This window comes from Prionailurus bengalensis, chromosome C2 (assembly GCF_016509475.1).
Source record: "Prionailurus bengalensis isolate Pbe53 chromosome C2, Fcat_Pben_1.1_paternal_pri, whole genome shotgun sequence".
NCBI classification, from domain to species: Eukaryota; Metazoa; Chordata; class Mammalia; order Carnivora; family Felidae; genus Prionailurus; species Prionailurus bengalensis.
The window spans coordinates 128895178-128915112 of NC_057350.1; the positions used below are offsets into that span (position 1 = coordinate 128895178).

A 19935-nucleotide genomic window follows, 5' to 3' on the forward strand; every position below is an offset into this window, starting at 1 on the left:
GAGAGAGCAGATGGCTTCTCCCTCGCCCCCTCTGTGTACCCGGGCCCCCGTGTTGGCAAACAGCACACAATGTCTGTCTACAGAGCTCTTTGTGGGCTATGAAGGAGGGGCCGGCACACAGCTACAGGCAGGAAAGGAGTCTGTGGGGAAAGGCCTGAAAAGGCCCGGCCCCTGGGAGAAGCCAGGGTAGGGAGGGGATGGAGACCACCAACCCATGGGATGGATGTCCAGGAGCAACACTGCCCCCTCCTCCTGGCCCAGAAGGAAGTGGCTGTATGGATATTCAGTTGGCTTGCGTACTGATGTGTTATCAGTTCTCTGGAGAGCAAAGCCATTGCCCCCAGAGCTGCAGAAGGTCCTGGAGGGAAGGGGGATCTACTGCTCACTCTTGCGTTGTCAGTCCCAAATAACTGACTTTCTATTAGAGGAAATTCTTAGGTGAGTGGGCAGAGGTACCCACAAAGCAGGAGTGGTGGCGTCAACCCCAAAGGCTGAAATCAATCACTCTGATTGGGAAAGTTAAATTCAACAATGCACAGCTTTGGTTACTGGCTTTTAACTTGCAGCTGGATTGAAAGATTTAAAAAATGTTAGGGATAAAAAAAGGGGAGCTTAAAAGAATTCTCAAAAGGGGAGAATAATAAAAAATGGGGTTGAAAAGCTAAAAAAAAAAAAAAAATAGGAATATGCTCCAGAAAAATACAGAAATGAGCACAGAGAAGCAGGGCATTTTACAAAGACACTTAAAAAAAAAAAAGCTATTGTTCTTTTTAATGAATGGTCTCATTATCAGCATGTGTGACTACATATTAGTAATTTTGATGACAAAAATCACTCTTGTAATATTTGCAATCAATTTCAATGATAAACATTGATTTCTTCCATTTTACTATATGAAAGAACTCACTTTTATTGTAGTTTGCATGTAAACAGTTTCCAAGGGAAAAAAATAAAAACAGTGAATGGAAATAACCATCCATTCATTAAACTTCTACCAATGAAATGTGTTTCTCTTTTCTTCCTTTTTGAATCAAGTCCAGAGAGAAGACAGACAAGAGAATAGAGTCAATGGACGAAAAGAAAAGAAAACAGGGAGACCAACTTGGCCAAAGATGCAGAGAGGAAGACAAACAGAACCAACAGGAAAAGAAAAGCCCCACGTCACAAGGACCTCCACATTCAGATCAATGCAGGCATGTGTGTGATAGACCCAAAAACCAAATAGAAACCCTCAAATCGCCTAATTCCCAGAACAGGCAAATTTTTGCCAAGTTCATGATTTGGCAGAGTTCTCGCATATTCCATACAATTTCAATGAGAAGCTGTATCCATCTTGTTCTAAGAGCAGATTGTCATTTTCCACTTGAAATACACACGTTGCACTGACCTTATGTCCTCTGTCAAACTGAGACATTACCACCAACTTTTAGTGAAAGGGTTTCATAACGTATGGGCTTTCGGCCATTCTGTTGATTTTGTTCTGTGTGTGTGTGTGTGTGTGTGTGTGTGTGTGTGTGCACAGCGTGTCACTATATTGGACAACAGACAGACAAGGCCTCTGCCATCACTGGTTACTTCCTCCATCTGGTTCTGCCATCATCACCTCTATAAGCACATGCCTTGTCAGCGACTCCGCATGGTTCCTGCCCAGTTTCTACGGAGCTTACGCTACTCAGTGCAGCTAGGATGTTTTCTTACACATGCAAAGCCTTTCTTCTTCCTCAGCTCTCACCCTGCTTCCACAAATTTTGTTTTCAATGGATTTTGTTTTGTTCTCATTAAACAGATGACACACAGCGGACATTTGGGACACACGCATGGCCCTGCCCATGAGGAGCTTGGGAAGTAGGTGACAGAGATTGAAAGGCTAGGTGGAGGACAGAGGTGGAGGGGTTCAACTTCAAGCATGGTCCCTCCACGGACCTCCTGGGTCATCCGTAGCCAATGGGAAATGCATATCAAATTGATGGGTTTTCCTTGCCCTTAGTGAAGGATTATACCATAGTCCAAATGGGATGCTGAAGGCCCAACCCCCACCACAAATCACAGTTCTGCCCTGTGGGAATCTCTCTCTTCTCCAGCTGGGGGTAGGGAGTGAGGAGAGGAAGAGTAGAGAATAGCAGTTATCAGCCGGGCCCCAGAGTCCTACATTGTATGACCTTGGTAAAGTTACTTAGCTTCTTTGTGCCTTGGTATCTTCCACTGAAAAATGAGGTTGATAATCATATGTATCTCATAGGGCTATTGTAAGGATTTAAGAGATAATGCACGAAAAGAATTAGGCAGAGCATCTGGTACATAGTGAGTTCTCTGCAAATAATAGCCCTGCTGTATTAGTGCTTCAGGCAAGCTGGAAGCCAATCCAGAAAGGTTTGCTCCCTACCCAAATGATAGCCATCACCATGATCTGACAGTGAATGGTGAGACTGCCCAGATTATATAAGCTGCTTCCTTAGCCCAGGTACACAGGGCAAATCAGCATTCTTTCCACACATCAGTCATTTTGCATGATATCTTCATTGCTTTTTGCCACATCTATGTACCAGGTTTTTAGTCTATTAGTTATTATTTTTCTTTAAGTTGACTCATTTAACCTGAATGTATTTATTTTCACAGAAAATAACAGAAAAGTGAGGAAGGAAGCAGGGGAGAGAAAAGGGAGGGGCAGGGAAGGGAGAGGAGAGCACAGGTGGGGAGGGGAGCAGACAAGAGAGGAGGAGCGACTGAAACAAGGAAGGGAAAAAGGAAGTCCCTGGCCTCAGAGAGAAAGAAAGCCCGCAGAGTTGGAAGACAAAAGCCACAGAGAGAAGGAGGCAGTGAGCAGCCACCCAGGGCTAAGATCAGGCTTGCTGGTAGAAGCAGGGCCAGGGCTTCAGCAGGGCTGCAGGATTGAGCTCTGGCCTGGGGAGTAGATGCGTGGTCAGTGGCAGGACTGACACTGCTGGACAGCTCTGCTGAGGGTGGGTTGGTGCAGAAGAAACAAAGAGGAGGGTGGGGCAGGCCAGGGCTGAGCACTGGTGATTTAGGAAGGGGCAGCTGAGGGGGAGCCACCAGGGTGTGCTGAAACCCTAAGCCCCAGAGTTAAGCTGGGAGAACTGAAGGAAAGGATGTGTGGTAGAGGGTCTGGGCCAAAGGGTAAGAACTGAGAGATGCAGGGAGCACAGCAGGGCTGCACGGGGTGAGCAAGGAGCCCAGAACTGGCTCCAGGCAGAAGAGGAAGGATGGGAAAAGTGAGGTGTATTTCCCCACAAACCAGGCTGGCCGGGTTTTCTGGGACTGGACCAGGAGAACAGCCTGGCCCTTGAGCACCAGCATCTGTTCCTGTCCTGTCCCATCTGCAGACCGGTCACCTGCCACTAACTAAGAAATGTCAAAATGGGTGAGCGGCATGTGCCAACATGTCCTGATGCTATAGATGGACAAAGAACAGATCAAGGGCGGATACATGGCAGGAGGGAACGGGACAGAGGGGTCAGAGGAAAGTGAGGAATAGACCATGCCATGGAGGGAGCAAACCCCAAAAGGTCTGCAACAAGCAAACCACCTGATTTAATGATGTGTTGTACAGGAACGCTTGTCGAGTCCCGTACAACTGAACATCAGGGCAACTTGTGGAATGCTACCATGTTCAATGCCCCACATAGCAAGACAAATGTAAACTGAAACCACAGTGGGTTGCTGGTTTTCATCTACCAGATTGGCAAAGATAAAAATGATCGACATTTTGTTCTCTTGGCAAAGGTGTGGGGAGTAGGCACTCTCTTACGCTGTTGGAGGTAGCAAAATTGGTAGAAAATGCCTTTTTTTTTTTCTGGAGGACTATTCAGGAATGTCTCTCAAAATTAGAAATGTATATACTCTGATTCAGCAATTTTTCTTCTAAGAATTTCCTGCACCCTTAGTTCTTAGAAAAGTGCTTGGCACATAGAAAGTCCTCAATAAATATTCATTGCATAAATTAATTAAGGAATTTGACTCGCAGATATACTCGTACACAAGTACAAAGATAAATGCAAGGATCTTTGTTGAAATATTGTTTAGAAATAACAACAACAACAACAACAAAACAGGAAGCAACCTACATGTATATAAATGAAGAACAATGAAGGCACACCCCTTTAATACAACACTACAGGATCATTTGAAAAAATGAGGCAGATTTCTGTGTAATACAGAATAAGTACTTCATTGTTGAAAACTTCATTGCTAAATAAGAAACAGGTGGGGTGACTAGGTAAAAAGCCCTGTGTAATATGTCTCTATAAAGGTGGGAAAAAGATATAGCTATATTCTGGGTGTGCAAATGCACACACTTTTCTTTGCATATTAGAAACTTTAACAGCTAGGGCCCCTGGTGAGGACAAGAGTGGGAGGGAAACTTTTTCCTATGTACTACCAGTCCAAAACATTTTTATTTTTTAAAAAATTTTTTTAACATTTATTCATTTTTGAGAGATGGAGAAACAGAGCACGAGTGGGTTAGGGGCAGAGAGAGAGGGAGAACAGAATCTGAAGCAGGCTCCATCCAGGCTCTGAGCTGTCAGCACAGAGCCTGATGCAGGGCTCAAACCCACAGACTGGGAGATCATGACCTGAGCTGAAGTTGGACGCTTAACTGAATGAACTGGTTACTCCGGCTCCCACAAAACATTTTTAAAATAACAACAAAAAGTAACTTTGCAGAAGAGAGATTTGCATAGAAGTTCTACCCCAGGGACTGGATCAGTGAGTCCTGATTCAATATTAGGAAGAAGGGCTCCGATGAACCAGGCTGCCTCAGGAAGTCTGAGTGTCTCATCACTGGAGGTGTTGAAAAGCAGGGTGGTGGACCACTCTGGGAAAGCAATGTATCATCTGGTGGGCTGGACTCACTCTCCTTAGAGGTCTTACCTAGCTGGGAGGAGCTATCCTCCACTGGGTCCCACCAAGGCAACATAGCTAATTGTGACTCCCTTGTACTCTGGACATTGTAACCACTTTCCAGAGAGCTAAGAATGTAGCAGATTCTTAGAAGTAAAATCGCTCAATCTATGTACAGAAGTATAAAGGGCCTGGCATCTGTAGGTACCCAGTAAGTACCTAAAGAAAGAATGAGCACAGGTATCACTAGATCCACATGAACTCACACGTGGAATCCAACTTGATTGAAGAACAGAAGGCCAGAACTGCCCAGACCTGCAAGGAGGAGACCAGAGCAGGTCCCCAAGGGTAATACCCAAAGACCAAGTAACTCCAGTCACCACTAGGAATGTGTCCCCATTCCTAGTGACAGTGGGCTATTCCAGACAGAGTCCAGGGACAAGCCAGAAACCAAAGGACCTGTTTCTTTGTCCATCTCTTCCCCAGAACTGGGCCCTACCCTCAATAAAAACCTCTGTTAGGGCTGGGTTTGGCCCTCTCTGGCCCTGAATTTCTGTCCTGTGATTCTAAGAAGCCTCCTGAGACTCCCCACAGCGCCTCATTAGCCTCACCCTCACCTCTCCTGATTTCCTCCTGACCCCCTTGGCCAGAAGCGCGCGCGCACGCGCGCGCGTGCACACACACACACACACACACACACACACACACACACACAGGATAAGCCCAGCCTATCTGCAGCTGCACAGATTCATTCTGCAACAGGCTGGGAGGATCCACAGGAAGGTGGGATGTTCTCTGTCATAGGGGATAACTCCTGGGGCCCAGAGCCAACCTAGACATATTCCTGTATACTAAGCCACATCTCCACAGGATTGGCCTGCCTTGCCCTCATTAGCTGGCCCTTGAAACAAAAATGGAAGGCCCAGCTGCCATATCAACTGGTACTCAAGCTCTTAGTTAAGCCACCAAAGAGTGTAGATATGACTTCTACAGGCAGAGACCTCTCCCCTAGGAAAAGACCAAGAGCATCCCTCTCTCCCTGTCCCTGTCAAAGCCCTCTTGGTAAACTAAGGTTTGCTCCTGGTGGTTTGCCCATGTCTGGGACACATCCCTTCTCTGTTTGCAAATATCCTGGGCTGACTCTTCTCAGTCTTTTCCACCCCACTTCCTTCAGGGAGAAATAAGACCCAGGAGCATTAGGGCACGGTCAACACAGCTTGTCAAAGGCCAAAAGCAATGGGAAAAGAATTCAGACTGTCAGAGCTCCCTGGGGCCCAGAACTGAAGAACCCCATTGCAAGCCGGCTCAGACTCAGAATGATTTTGATCTTCATGCTTCAAAATGAAATGTAGTGATTCCTCACCCAGGCAAGCAAGTTTGTGTGGATGTTCATCCTCAAGTTCTGCAGGCAGGGACTGCCCGGCTCCAGAGCGAGATGGGGACAGGAAGCAAAGAGGGAAAGTCTGACCCCCACCCTGCCTGAGCTGGGATTCCGCCCTGGGGGCCCATGCTGGTTCTGAGGCCCATTAGAGAGCCACAGTCAGGCCTCCGGCTGACAGCCCCACCACCTTCCCTTTTATAAGCACAAAGCCTTAGACCTCATCCTTCCCAGGGAGCTTGGGGTCGCCCCCCAACCCTAAGATGCTATGCAACCTCTGGGTGGCTCAACTAGCAGATGAACATGTCAGAGGATCTGGAGAGACAGGGTTGCAGCCAGAGAGGCTAAAAGAAGCTGTTGGCAGTCAATGTGGAGCTCTGTGCTGTACAGTGGGCAAATGTATGGTCACAGAACATGGTGCCAGGGAGCCCTGACCCAAGAAACAACAGTGGATAACACAGTCACAAGAGAGGGTTATCTATGAGAGAACAGTTGAGGCAAGTCTGATAGTCCTGAAGACACATGTTGTATGTTTAAGGATGGTTAACTTTAACAAAATCCAGTCTCACATGCAAAGGGAGATGGTGGCCTCCCCAGACCGGGATTCCGATCCCTGCTCTGACATTAGCCAGCCAGGGCTCTCTAGACTGGTACCCAGAAATGCTCCCTGGCTTTCCTCTCTCTGTGGATACCGTGGTGGTCTCTCATCATGCCACAAGCCTGTCCAGCTTGAGTAGTTTCAGACTCTCTAGTTCTGCATGGGCCAATGACGGTGCAGTAAGTGGTGACCTTAGGGCCTCAACTGGACCGCTCACCCGTGACAATTCCACTACCCACACCGTCTGAGTAATGGCTACATGGTGTGTCTGTCAGCATCTTTGATAGCACACATTTAGTAAGTGGTGGATTCCATGCCGGGCAGCTCTTGTGCACAGAACACTGCCAAATCGTTCTCAGTCACTCCAGCACTGACCTGGGATAATCACAACTGTTTGGTCAACACCAATGGAATTTGGTGCTTCCACCCAGGTCTTTCAAAGGCAGAGGGGCAGCACAGATCACAAGAGGACTTGGAACCTGAAGCTCCCCTCTCTTCCCTCCCTTCCCCTCTTGCTGTCCTCCACTATCACCAGGGCACAGGACCGAGTGCTCCTGCCTCATATGCTGGAGTCAGGGAGGCACTGGGGCATCCTTCCAGCTCTGTTTGCTGTTGCTCATGCTGGTGTCACAGCCCATTACATCCAGCCAATTACATTAGATTCCTCTCTGGAGGGCACTGGGCAGGGCCACCGTAGGGAGCAGAGGAAGCCCAAGAGACTTCTAAATGAAGTAGCCTGTTGGGAAATCCTATTATGAAGCTCATCTTACAAGGCTGCGGTGTTAATGACCCTGTCCTCCCCGAGCCCTGAGCAGAGCTGGTCTCCCTGGGGCTGGAGTGGAGGCTGACTGAGCTGCAGGCTTCCTCTCACTCACCAGCCAACAGCTGATGGGCTGGAGCTAGAAGACAGGGTTCCCCAGTGCCCCGGATGCAGCTGCCAGGCTGGTGGCTGCGCCTGTGCACCTATCTGCACGCGCGCGCGCACACACAAACACACACACACACCCTCCCCTTGGGACCCACTTTCTCTTTCAGCACCCAGGATGAGAATGCAGGTGGTAACCCAAAGCTGGGACCAGCAACCCCAAGAGAGATGGAAATAGGCCCCAAAACTTTTTTTTCCAAGGCGAGTGAAATTAGACATATTTTTCTCCACCTTCAAATCCTGCAGATTTTCTGTCTCAACTCCCCCAGGCTTATAAATTGGCTCATCTCAGCCACTCAAGTTGACAAAGGCACCAAAACTGTTGAAAGGTTCAAAATGTCCCTTGGGTTTCCAGGCATGAAGGAATTTACATGTAGGTGGAAAATTACCATGAAAAAAGGCCCCATTTGAAGAAAGGGGAGTGCCTAAGCAGCTGGGGAAGGACAGCAGCCTCTGGGGCATTGGCAAGGGAGTGGATGGCTTGAGGAGTGCCTGGGAGGGCTACACAGGACAAGTGCCAGAGAGGGTGCAGGCCCTAGCTCAGGGCTTTGACAGACATGTGGGGAGTGGGAGAGACATGAAACAGGGAGTTGGATGAACCAAGAACTGCTCTGGTCTTCTCCAGAAGTTGTCAAGGTCCTGCCAACATCTGGAGTTGGGATGGATGGTCTCAGCTGACTTGAGAGTCCCCCGGAAAAGCCATGTGGATTCCTGGTCACGGCACATACATCCTCAGCTCCAACCTTGATTGGCAGGACCTGAGAAAGTCACAGGAGTCCTGCAGGCTTGACGGTGCCCTTGAGGACAGCAATCCACCCCTGATGTTTGTTTGGAGAATAGCCCTGAGTGATCCAGCTGGTGCTGGCCAGCTGCAGGAAAGGCTGCTTTTTTCTGTAACTTCCAGACAGTCCTCCCTCAGCTTTCTGTCCCTCACTCCTCTGTCCATAGCCCCCTTCTCAGGCTTTCTAGCAGCTCAGCTTGTAGGGCCCTGCTCAAAGTGTGTTGATGTTCTAGGCATCTCCCCGCTGCTGGCCAGCTAGCCTCGTGCTCAGTCTGCCCAGCTTCCAGCCCACTCCTGCAGTCCCTTTTCCCAGACTCCTTCCATGTCACCTCAGGTCCACCCTTCTACAAATCCCACAAGCCCAAGATGCCTTCAGTGACCTCCCCTGAGCCCCCTTCTTCTATACTCCAGCAACATAGAATGTTCTGGTCTAGAGCTTAGATCTGGGGTCCTTGGCCTGGGCTCCACTTGACCTATGCAATACAATCTCAGAAGGGGTCACCTGGGGATATCATTTTATAAAACCTCTCCTGTGGGGTCTCATGCCCACCATGGAATCAAGAATCACTGCTGCAGATGACCATCCTCCTCAGGCTTGGGGAGTCTTCTCTCCTCACTCAGACCTCCAGCTCACAAAGACCACCTGCCTACACAACCTGCCTCAAGGAAGTTTGCATGGGCCACACCTTTCAAATGTGTATTAACTGACCCACTGACTTGTTGAGGGACAGTGAATCACACTGACACGCTGATCACTGGTCACTGCTGGACAGTCATGGAGCTGGGCCCGCGCAGGTGCAGGCAAGTGATGGATGAATATTCAGGTCTCCTGCTGACCTGTGTCTCTGAGTGGGGGCACCACATGCCACCTTCATTCCAGAATTTTATCCCCTTAGAAGCCAGAGTCAGATGGTGTGTTTCAGGGCTTAAGGGCAATGCCATGGCATCGCATGGCTTTCATAGCATTCTCATATGCACTAATTATCCACTTAATTCTCATACACCCTAAGAAGTAGGCACAGAAGAAAGGGCTCTCATGGGAAAAGACTTACCTTAAAACTACCCAGAAGCTCACAGCAGAGTCAGGACTAAAACCAGTTCCTATCTCTAGGTTAGACCTCTTCCACCTGAATATACCCCTTTCCCCTTTCATCTTCCTACACTCTCCCCTCGAGTGACAGCACCAACAACAAAGGCCTGGGCCCAATGGGTCAGCGTGTGCCTTCTACAGTGGTGAGCCAAGGCTGGCCTAAACACCCACAGGAACAGGAATAAGGGAGGATAGCAGGGAAGGTCATACATAGCATTGTCATTCTCTGAGTCCTGAGTATGGCTGGAGATGCAGGCTAATGAGACAGCTCCTTTTGGAAGATCCCAGGACTATGTCTGGGAAGGAAAGCCAAGCCCTCAAGGAGTACTCAGGGGCAGAAACAGAATCAAGCCCCATGAGTACATTGCTCCAGCTAGGATCTGGCTGCCAGAGGCTGTTCTAGCACCTGAGACCCCTCCCTGGGCACCCAAATGGGATACCATAGTCTCCAAGCTTCCAACAGACAGCTAAGAGGCCTACACATGCCAGGTTCCCCCTAGCAACTGTCAGTCTCAGCCCAGCCCTCCTCCCCAAGACTGACTTCAGCTGGCACAATATTTCAGGCTCCATGGCACAGAGGAAGCTTGCTGAGTGCCAGCTCTCAGCGCCCCTGGCCCCAGGGATGGGCAGACTGCAGGCACCCACACAGAAAATCAACTTAGCCATCAACCTGAGTAGGGAAGGTATGGGGTGGGTAAAGACAAAGCCCTGAGTGCTCATTGATCGACTATACTATGAGCATAAGGTTTGAAGTTGGGGCAGATGGGCCATTTTCCTAGTAATTAATAATTTTATAGGCGGGATCAGAGTCACTGGAGGGGTCAGCAGGCTACTATGACTCTGACTGATTGGTCCAATCTGTGTGAGTATAAAGGATGAGTCCAGAAGAGGCCTTGGGCCATGGAGCCCTCTAGAAAGTGTGTCTGCCACTTGTGGCACATCCTAACGTATAAGGTCCCCCCAACAGCTTCCTCTGCTTGCCCCCATCTTGCCGCCACCCTCCTCAGGACAGGAGAGCTCTAGGCCAGGACCACTCTTCACTGGCTGGGCTCCCTAACTGGTCTCCAGGTGCTTCTGCACAACAGAACAACAGGTCGCCATGACTTTGACAGGAGCAGGTTTAGCAGACACAAAGTGAAGGTCAGAATAAGGTTCCTGTCCATGATGAAAGTCTGTCTTTCCAGAAAATAATATAAAGATATTCTATAGATTTGACACATGCAAAGGCCCAGATTCAAATATCCAGAGAAAAGTTTATCAGGTCAGTATAACTGAGTGAAGCCCAGAATCATCCAGGTTTGGCCCAGCCAGGCTCCAGAGCATTAATTCTCAGGGCTGTGTTGGAGGAGAGTAGCTTGCCTTCCCTCCTCAGTCCTGCCAGGACAGCTGAAAGGGGCTCACCGTGTCTCACCCACAATTCTCTGGCATCCCCCATTCTCCATGCTTCTGGCCTGATGAAAACTGGCTACACTAGGTGGGCCACCCCAGAACTGCCGTCAAGGGCTATGGTGCCTACCTGACAGCACAGCACAAGCAACCAAAATGGGTGGGGTACCCTTGCCTGGAGACACATACAGGGACGAGTCACAAATCCTTCCACATGCACCGCCCGTCTCCACCCAAAGGGTGCAGAGTCCTCCCAATATCACCGTTGATGGCCAAGACCTCTTTGCCTCCCTGAGGCAGCCTGCTTAGTTCTGGAAAGGGAGTCCTGGATGATCATCCATCAAAGCCAGATTACTAGCAGAGCCAATGGCTAAGATTTGGAGGATGTATCTTAAAGTCCTTGAGACAGAAAAAAAGGGGGGCTTCTCCTTCTAGGACACAAGCTCAGCCAGGCTGCTGGGCTGTAAGACCCATGACACCACCTGGCTTGCCACTCTCCACTCTCAGAAATAACACCAAAGCGTGGCTGCCTATGCTTCTAAAATGGCAAAGTAATGCCCTGGCCACCCCGTTTCCTCCACCCTCCAGCGCGTTTGCAATAGGCAATTTGTGAAATCAAGTCAGTTTCATAATAACTCTAGATTAGGAACGTCCACCAAAAGTCAGAAGGGGGTTGGAGCTGGGTAGAGAGAATGGAAAGAAGCCACTTGGATTTACATATTTGTCTCCATAGGCCATCCCACAACAACCGCAGGAGGTGACTTGACAAACAGCACAGACAACAGAACCCCCCAAAAGAGAAAAGTTCCAATTAGCCCAAAGAAATAAGAGTCTGTTCCCAGAGTCCCAATTAAATCAGAACCAATCAATGCTTGCCCTGGTTCCTGCCATTCTGCTCGGGAAATAATGGGAAAAGCGAGAGGGCCCCAGCCAGCAAGTGCAGTATGGCAGCTCTTTGAAGCCTGAAGAAATCACCAGCACTTTTGCAAGCGTGCCTGGCAGCTGCCGCACCTGCACCTTTAAGAACTCAGCCTAGTGCCCGGGTCCCCACTCAGACCCTGACAAATGCCAAAAAGGGCGCCTCCTGCCCCACCTCCAACCAGGGGGACAAAGAGGAACGCTGTGGGGCCAGGCTAGGCTGGTTTTAAAACTGTCTGCCTTGATTCATCACTTGATCTGGCACTCTCTCCCCTCTGTTTCCACACCATCCATCACGGGCACCATAACCAAGAAATCCAATAAAGACACAAAGGCCTTAGTTCTCCGCTCTCAGCAGGCCTCAGAAAGGCTGTGTGAGTGCCCCAGCCCAGGCAATTAGCTGAGTCCAAAGGATCGCAGAGCTGATGGGCATTAGCAATCCTGTGCCTGGTGCTTGGCTGCAGATGTTTGGGGAGCAAGGTAAGAGAGGAAAGGGACAGGCAAAGACAATCTGGTGGTCAGGCGGAGTGTCGGAGGGGGTCAACAGGGAGGATGGCTGATAGGAAGCTCAAGAGAGAGCAGAGGGAGCTAATGGAGCTTCAACTCCAACCTGCCCCCAGAGGTCTGGGGCAACCTAAACAATGAGTTAGGGTCAAGGTGGTCATTTCTGAGGTCTATGTGGGAAGCCTTGCCCTTGAAAGAATCTGAAACTTTGAATGCCACAGGCAAAATTTAATCGAGGAACGAAGTCTTCTCTTCCCCAACTCTGGACACCCCCTCCCTGTATTCAGCTTCCATGCACTTACTAAAGAAATGAGTCATGGATTCTCTAGACCATCCTATTCATTCTCAGAGAAGAATCTCAAGCCAGTTCAGCTCATTTATTGCCATGTATTAGACATGTGCTCTCTTGGACTGAGGAGAGCCAATGTGAGCACACAGTTCCCTGACACTCCCAAACTGCCAAGTTCGTATCACTCTGTATCCTTCGGAAGCAAAAGTAATACAATACCTGATACCACCTTCCCCCATTGCATTAGCTCATCTCCTTCCAGTACACAAAAGCTAGGTCCACCCCTGCCCCTGGCATTGAGCCCCTGGAGGAAGACAGCTGAGCAAAAGGCTTTGAGTTAATGAGCTACATGGGTTCAAGACCAAGTTGGGTGCTGGGGGAACTGAACTGAAATGACTTAAAATATTTTGCAAATTCAGTCACTTCTCAACTACCCTTGAGTGAATTGCCCATGACAACCCAAATTTTCCATGCTTCAGAGCATGGGGCTGGACATGATGCAGGGGTGTGTGCATGGTGAAGGGCAAGAGAGTGCATACACACACAAAACAGAATATGAATGTCCAGGGTTATTATGTGATTACCTATCATTTGGAATTCTATCTCTTCCCCCATCATGAACACTGTATTCTGGTTGGACACAGTTGAAAAATCATCATAGCTGGGGATGTAGATGCCCCAGAGCTTTTGTATGTGTGTGTTTTTTAAGTTTTTAAAATTTATTTTTGAGAGACAGAAAGAGAGAGAGAGAGAGAGAGAGAGAGAGAAGCAGAGAGACAGGGAGGGGCAGAGAGAGAGGCAGAGAGAGAATCCCAAGCAGGATCTGTGCTGTCAGTGCAGAGCCTGATGCAGGGCTTGAACCAAAGAGCCATGAGATCATGACCTGAGCCGCAAAAAAGAGTCAGATGCTTAACTGACTGAGCCACCCAGGAACCCCCCGACTCCCACAGAGCTTTGTAATAAGCCATCAGGCTCTTCTGCTCCTTTATGACCCAGAGCTGGAGGTGGGGAAGATTTGCAGATTGGACCCTGTCCCAGGTGGGCAAGAAGCAGAGGCCTTAAGAGGCCCTAGGACTTACCCTTGCAGGCCACGCTGTTCTCGGGCTCATAGCCAGGCTTGCAGGTACAGCGCCCGATGGGCACCATCCACTCTCCATCCCCATTGCAGTAGAGTTTGATGGGCACGTCCACTTCCTCTGCATTGGGGATGCATGTCCCCCGAGCAATCACCAGAGACGTGCTCTCTGCCCCAGTCATGGTCTCTGGAAACACAGCAAAATTTTGCACAATGCTGGGACACTTCTTAAAGAAGACGCGAACAGAAAGGAGAGACATACAGGCTCCATAATCCTGGAAAGCGAGGTAAAAACCATTCCGAGTAAGAGGGCCGAAGCTCCTGACTTCTGTGTTGACCTTCATCAACCTTCCCCCAAAGTCCACCTGGGAGAAGCTCTCATCTGCAGCAATGGTGTCTACTTTGAGGTAGGGGGCCTCAGACCAGAAGGCTGACTTCTTGGTGGCAATAACTGAGTCCGTCTCATAGTAGTACAAGTTGAAGGTCTCCTTGCAGGAACCTGGGACGTTGGGGAGGCTGCTGCAGTCTCTCACAGTGAAGCGCATCTCTGTGTAGATGCGATGAGCCCCCCGCCGGTTGATGAAGGTGGTGAGCAGCCAGTTGTTCTGGTTGGGCTCAAAGACGTTGCACACCTGGTAGGTGCGGATGGTGTTCAGGTTTTCATCGTAGCCACTGACTTCTTCCCACTGTACCAAGCAGGCCGCAGACACACACATGCAAAAACACAAAATAGAGAGTAAGAAGAAAAAAAGAGGCAGAGCAAAGAAGCCTCGTTCTGCAGAGGGCCTTATGAGCTCACCAGTCCAGCCACTTGACGTGAGAAATAAAACATACCTAACCCTAATTTGTTTTTAAAGACCTCCTTATATGCAGACTTCAAATATTTCTCTGCTGGTTACCCTGAAATAGAACAGACTTTACTCTAGAAAGCCTTCCTTCATCTAACCTACAGCACTCCTGCTGTGACTATGGCTCATCACCTCCACAGGACAAGCCTGCAGCTACCTGCCCTATGTGATGGCAAGGACTTGATTCCTGAGTGACACAGCCTCTCCTCTCCACAACCACTCTGTGGATTAGGGGTCTAATTACAGAACACCCCTCACCTTAGAAATCCTCATTTCCAAAACTAATTCTTTATGGTGGTTCCTTTAGAGTTGTGAAAAGCATATGAATATAAGGCTTTTCACAATCTCTCAACAAACTTAGATTCTCATAAACTTTTGTTTTATAACATCAATTCCTTTGAAAAAGCTAAACCATAAAACTGGTAGGAGTAGGGGCTGCTAAGTGAGATGCTTAAGGAAACAAATCAAGCTTCATTGGTTGCAAACTGAAAGCAGGGATGTAATGGAGGAGAATGCTGGAGGATGTCACATAGGGAGGAAGGAGAGCTTCTTAACAGGGGAGAGACAGCATGCTTCACACTAGAAAAAAAAAATTCTCATTTTTAGCAGCCCTGCAGGTGGGAAAGAGAAGAGGAACAACGCATTTATTAAGTGGTGTCTCTTGATCTTCCCTTTAACACTGAAAACTAGATATTATCACCCCCAATTTACAGATGAAAAGATATCATGCAATTCACCCATGGTCACACGGCCATAAGAGACAGGATAGAGAGGAGAAAGAGGTATTTTGAATGGCCAAAGAAATTCATTTCCACCAGGGGTGGGAGGAGAGTCATGGGGCATTCTCTCTTCCTTGGGTTGGGACAGGAAGCCACTACCTGTACTGGCGAGCTCTCAGGACCCTGACTTCAAGAACTGAGAGTATTCCCAGGACGTTTCAATGTGTTCATTAAATTCTGTTCTGCTTGCCAGAAATAAATAAGGGACCCAAGAAATTAAACTTCTCCTTTTTAATGTTTATTTATTTTGGGAGTGGGAGAGAGAGAGAGTGTGCGCGCACAAGCATGTGTGAGCAGGGGAGGGACAGAGAGAGAGTGAGAGAGAATCCCAAGCCGGCTCTGGGCTGTCAGCACAGAGCCTTATGCAGGGCTCAATCCCATGGACTGCAAGATCATGACCTGAGCCAAAATCAAGAGCTGGATGCTCAACTGACTGAACCACCCAGGCGCCCCAAGAAATTAAACTTTATCTTACGTGAAAAGAAAAAACAGATGAAGATCCTTGACTTTAATATTTAGCAGTGGCAAAAAGTAAAAGTACAAAATAGTATCTATTTCTTTAAATATTGTGCTAATTGCTTATTATTCACAGTGTAGAGCTGAAATATATAAAATAGAATTCTTAATTTAAAAAGCTGACGTCAGGGCACCTGGGTGGTTCAGTCGGTTAAGTGTCCGACTTCGGCTCAGGTCTTGATCTCATGGTTCATGAGTTCGAGCCCAGTGTCGGGTTCTGTGCTGACAGCTCAGAGACTGGAGCCTATTTCATACTCTGTGTCTCCCTCTCTCTCTCTGCGCTTCCTCCACTGTCTCTCTCGCTCTTTCAAAAATAAATAAACATTAAAAATTTTTTTTAAGTTGAAGTCAATCTTGTGTGCATGGAAAATATACACAGTTGCTTCTTGCACAGAATTAAGCACCCTGTAGGAGCAGGAGGGCCAGGCTGCCCTTCAAGCTTGCGCCAGAGCATCTGAGACCAGGCGTGGTGTGTAGAACAAACAGGCACGTAGAGAGCTGGCCCCGCCCACCCAGACCTGAAGAGTGACCTCATGGCCACTTCTGCCGGGCCCTGCCACTGAGGCACCTGAGTACCAATCTATCCAAGGCTCTTCTCCCCCATCCCCTTCCAGCACCCCCAGGAGTCAGTCTCTTCCTCAGCTTGGAGTCCTTGGTGAGTTCTCTCCAGATCCTTGCACATTGCCAAACGTCACCTGGAACTTTGCTTAATTTCTTATCGATTCTCTAGATGTCAAGGAACCACTTTTAACCCCTCTTAAAGATTGTGTAATGTTCTAGTTAAATGTGTTTGTTAAGGTTATGTTCTGCTTGCCTGGGCTTCTGGAACCAGAAGCAAATATATTACGGAGAAGTCGCTGACAGCTGTTTTAGTTTCAATTTTCAGACCTCTCTCCCTTTCATGGCCATTTTGAAATAACATTTCCCCAGTTGACCCTACGTGACTTCTGAGAGGACAGCTTTCTTTTGCTGTTCTGTAGGTGCTTAAGCACAGCAGACTCCTAGTCCATGACTTCAGTTGGGCTGTGTGAAGTGGCGGCACAAACACAGGGCCCCTTTGTCAATGCACAGGTGAAGCCTGTGGCCCCATTTAGGGCAGGGACCTGTCCCAGCCAGAGCCGTTGACCCACTCAAAACTGCTGCAGCTTCGCTGTATGGGAGCAGGACAGGAAGCCTGCCTTTCAGGGCTCACCTTAGCACTGAGACTGTCACCACCAGCAGGTCTTAAATAGAATGAGGCGTTTATACTCTTGCGGAGCGGGGATATTGAGAACATTTATCTTAGAAAATGACACTGATTGGTATTATAAGACCCAATAGAGGTAATCGTTTCAAACATTAACCTCTCTAGGCCTCAGTTTTCTCATCTGTAAAATGAGGAATCATACTGGGTGACCTCAAGTTATAAAATCTACACAGATTTAATTGATTCCATGACAGCTCCTAAGGGAGCGATCAAAGCAAATTAGGAGGAATACAGTTGTATATTCAAAGGGAAAGAGTAGAGAGAAATTGAGAGAAAGGAAATAACTTCCCTGTTGTTTGGGGAAAGGCCATCACAGAGCCTCACATTCATTTCTTTCTCTCTTTCATTCTCCTGTCAGCAGGTACGACAGGGGTTGGAAAAATATGTTTACAGAGTGGGCTAGAGTAGGCATGAATGCCTTCCGGGCAAGAGGCAATTAGGACCGGGGGCCTTGAAGAAAGAGAATTATTTTGGCAAACAGAGAGGCGGGTGGAATGGCATTCTTAGCAGGGAGGGACAAACATTGTTATTTGTCTGTGATATCTGGAGTCAGCCTCGTTGCTTTATAGTTATACCTCACTCATTCATCAATGAAAACAAAATATTTGCTGAATGCCAACTTTATGCCAGGTATTCTATTAACCACTGGGGATACAACAATATGATGCTTATAATCTCGTAAGAGAAACAGAAATTAGACAAATGGTGATTAAAATAACTAAATAATTACAATTGTGCTAGCTGCTGTGAGGGAAAATTACAGGGTGCCTAGAGAGGGGGTGTACCTGATACAGAGAGGAGTGTCAGGGAAGAACCTCCAAACTGAGAGGGGATGGACGGATAGAAGTTAGAAGAAGTGTGTGTTTGCTGGGGCCAAGAGGGACAGAGGAGGAGTGGGGAATCTAGGCCCAGGAACAGCAATTACAAAGGCCCTGTGGGAAGGAAAATGTGGCCTGGAGCCATTGAGTAATGCTGCCTGTGTGACAGAAGAGTCATAAAAAACTGCAGATGCAGGAATAAGACTGAGGAGAGGGTGAGTCTGGTCAAGAACTCTGAATTTCATCCTGAGGGTAACTGGAAGTCATTGATGAGTTTCCATGAGGAAAAGTACAGGTGATCAGAGCTGAGGTTTTAGAAGATTTATCTGATGTAAAGTACAGATTGGGTTGGAGGGCCACCCCAATAGATGGTGGGGACAACTGGGTGCAGGTATGGTAGTACAGGCAACAGAGGACAGTAGGTTGGAGTAAACCAGTGGAAACTGAAAAGATAATCCTGGGGTAGAACCTCTAGGTTTTCTTGAGCCGAGTGTGGGGTGGAGGACAGAGAGAGACCTGACCAGACCCAAGGCCCATGTATCCCTTAACACTCTTCCACACATCAGGCTTTGAGCTCTGCTGTGTCCCTGGGGCACACCACTCCTAACTCCTTACAAGAGTGGATATCCTACCCGTGGATGTGCAGAACTGAGATTCTTTCACTCAAGGCCTGCAACAGCCCTGGTCCCTGTGACACACTCTCACTGCCTATCCCCAAGCTGATTTCCTACGGGTCTCTGTTCAGTGGCAGCTTCTCAGCCTCTCCTTCTAGGCAACTGACATACTGCTTCTGTGTTCCTTTCTATAATTGTCTTTTACCATTAAAATGAGAACAAAGCACCATGATTTGCTTATCAGCTTGGCAAAAAATTAAAGAGATACAATAGCAAGTCTTGGTAAGAGTCTGAAGCCAAGGGGACTCACAAGCCTAGTGGCGACAGTGTGACTGGTGGAATCTTTAGAAGTCAAATCAACAGTTTCTCTCAACATTTCAAATGTTGGCCACAACTCAAATAAGCAGGGAAAAGGTACATCATTAAAAAAAAAATCATTGTGATAACTGAGTAGCCATCTGGGAAAAAAACACAGCTTTACATCCATACCTTGTTCCTTACTTCAGGATAAATTCCCAGTGAAGCAAAGATTTAAATATTAAAAGTGAAACCAGAAAAATACTAAAAGAAACCCTGGAGATAATTTATGTATAGTAATTATGACATGAAACACAGAAGCCACAAATGAATAGATTGATCAATTCAGCTCTACAAAGTTTTTTCTTAAGTGACATAACAGAAATGGCGAGAAGTAAAATCAAAAGGAAAAAAAGGAAATATGCTGGGAAGAAACCACTTATACTTTATCACAGATAAAGTGTTCATTTCCCCTGATATATAAAGATAATCTATATATCAATAATAAGATGCAAAATAGGCATGGATATTGACAAACTGTTTACTAAAAGAGAGAGATAGCTCATAAATATGTGAAGAGATGTTGAACATCATTCAATATAATCAAAATGATAATTAACCATGTTGTGATACTTTGTTTTTGGGTGGGCGGGTCAGACAGAAATTTGATAACACACTATGTTGGAGGGTGTGTGGAAAGTAATCATTCTGATACATAGCTAGATGAAGGGCAAATTGGTACAAACCTATAAAAATTGTGGTTTTATTTATTCAAAGTATAGCTCTCTCTACCCTTTGACGCAGCCATTCACGTCTAGGATCAAACCCCAGATATACTTTTATAGATATAGATATAGATATAGATATAATTAGGTATGAACGGTATTACCTGCAGCCACCATCACCTCCAGAGTTTTATGCATGCCCAGGACACCTGGAGGTGGCCAGGCCTCAGGGGACTATGGGCCTATGGAGAATGTAGCAGCCTTCTCAAATTTGCTCTGAGTGGGACC

The 19935-nt window shown here is 47.7% G+C and overlaps 1 protein-coding gene across 2 annotated transcripts in view; it reads right to left on the reverse strand.

Moving 5' to 3' along the window:
* EPHB1 (EPH receptor B1) overlaps positions 1-19935 on the reverse strand; it is a 430256-nt gene that overhangs the window by 255301 nt on the left and 155020 nt on the right. For both annotated transcript variants that reach the window (XM_043595343.1, XM_043595344.1), the window contains exon 3: positions 13809-14490. In XM_043595343.1, coding sequence (XP_043451278.1) covers positions 13809-14490 — 682 coding nt within the window. The remainder of the gene's footprint in view (positions 1-13808; positions 14491-19935) is intronic.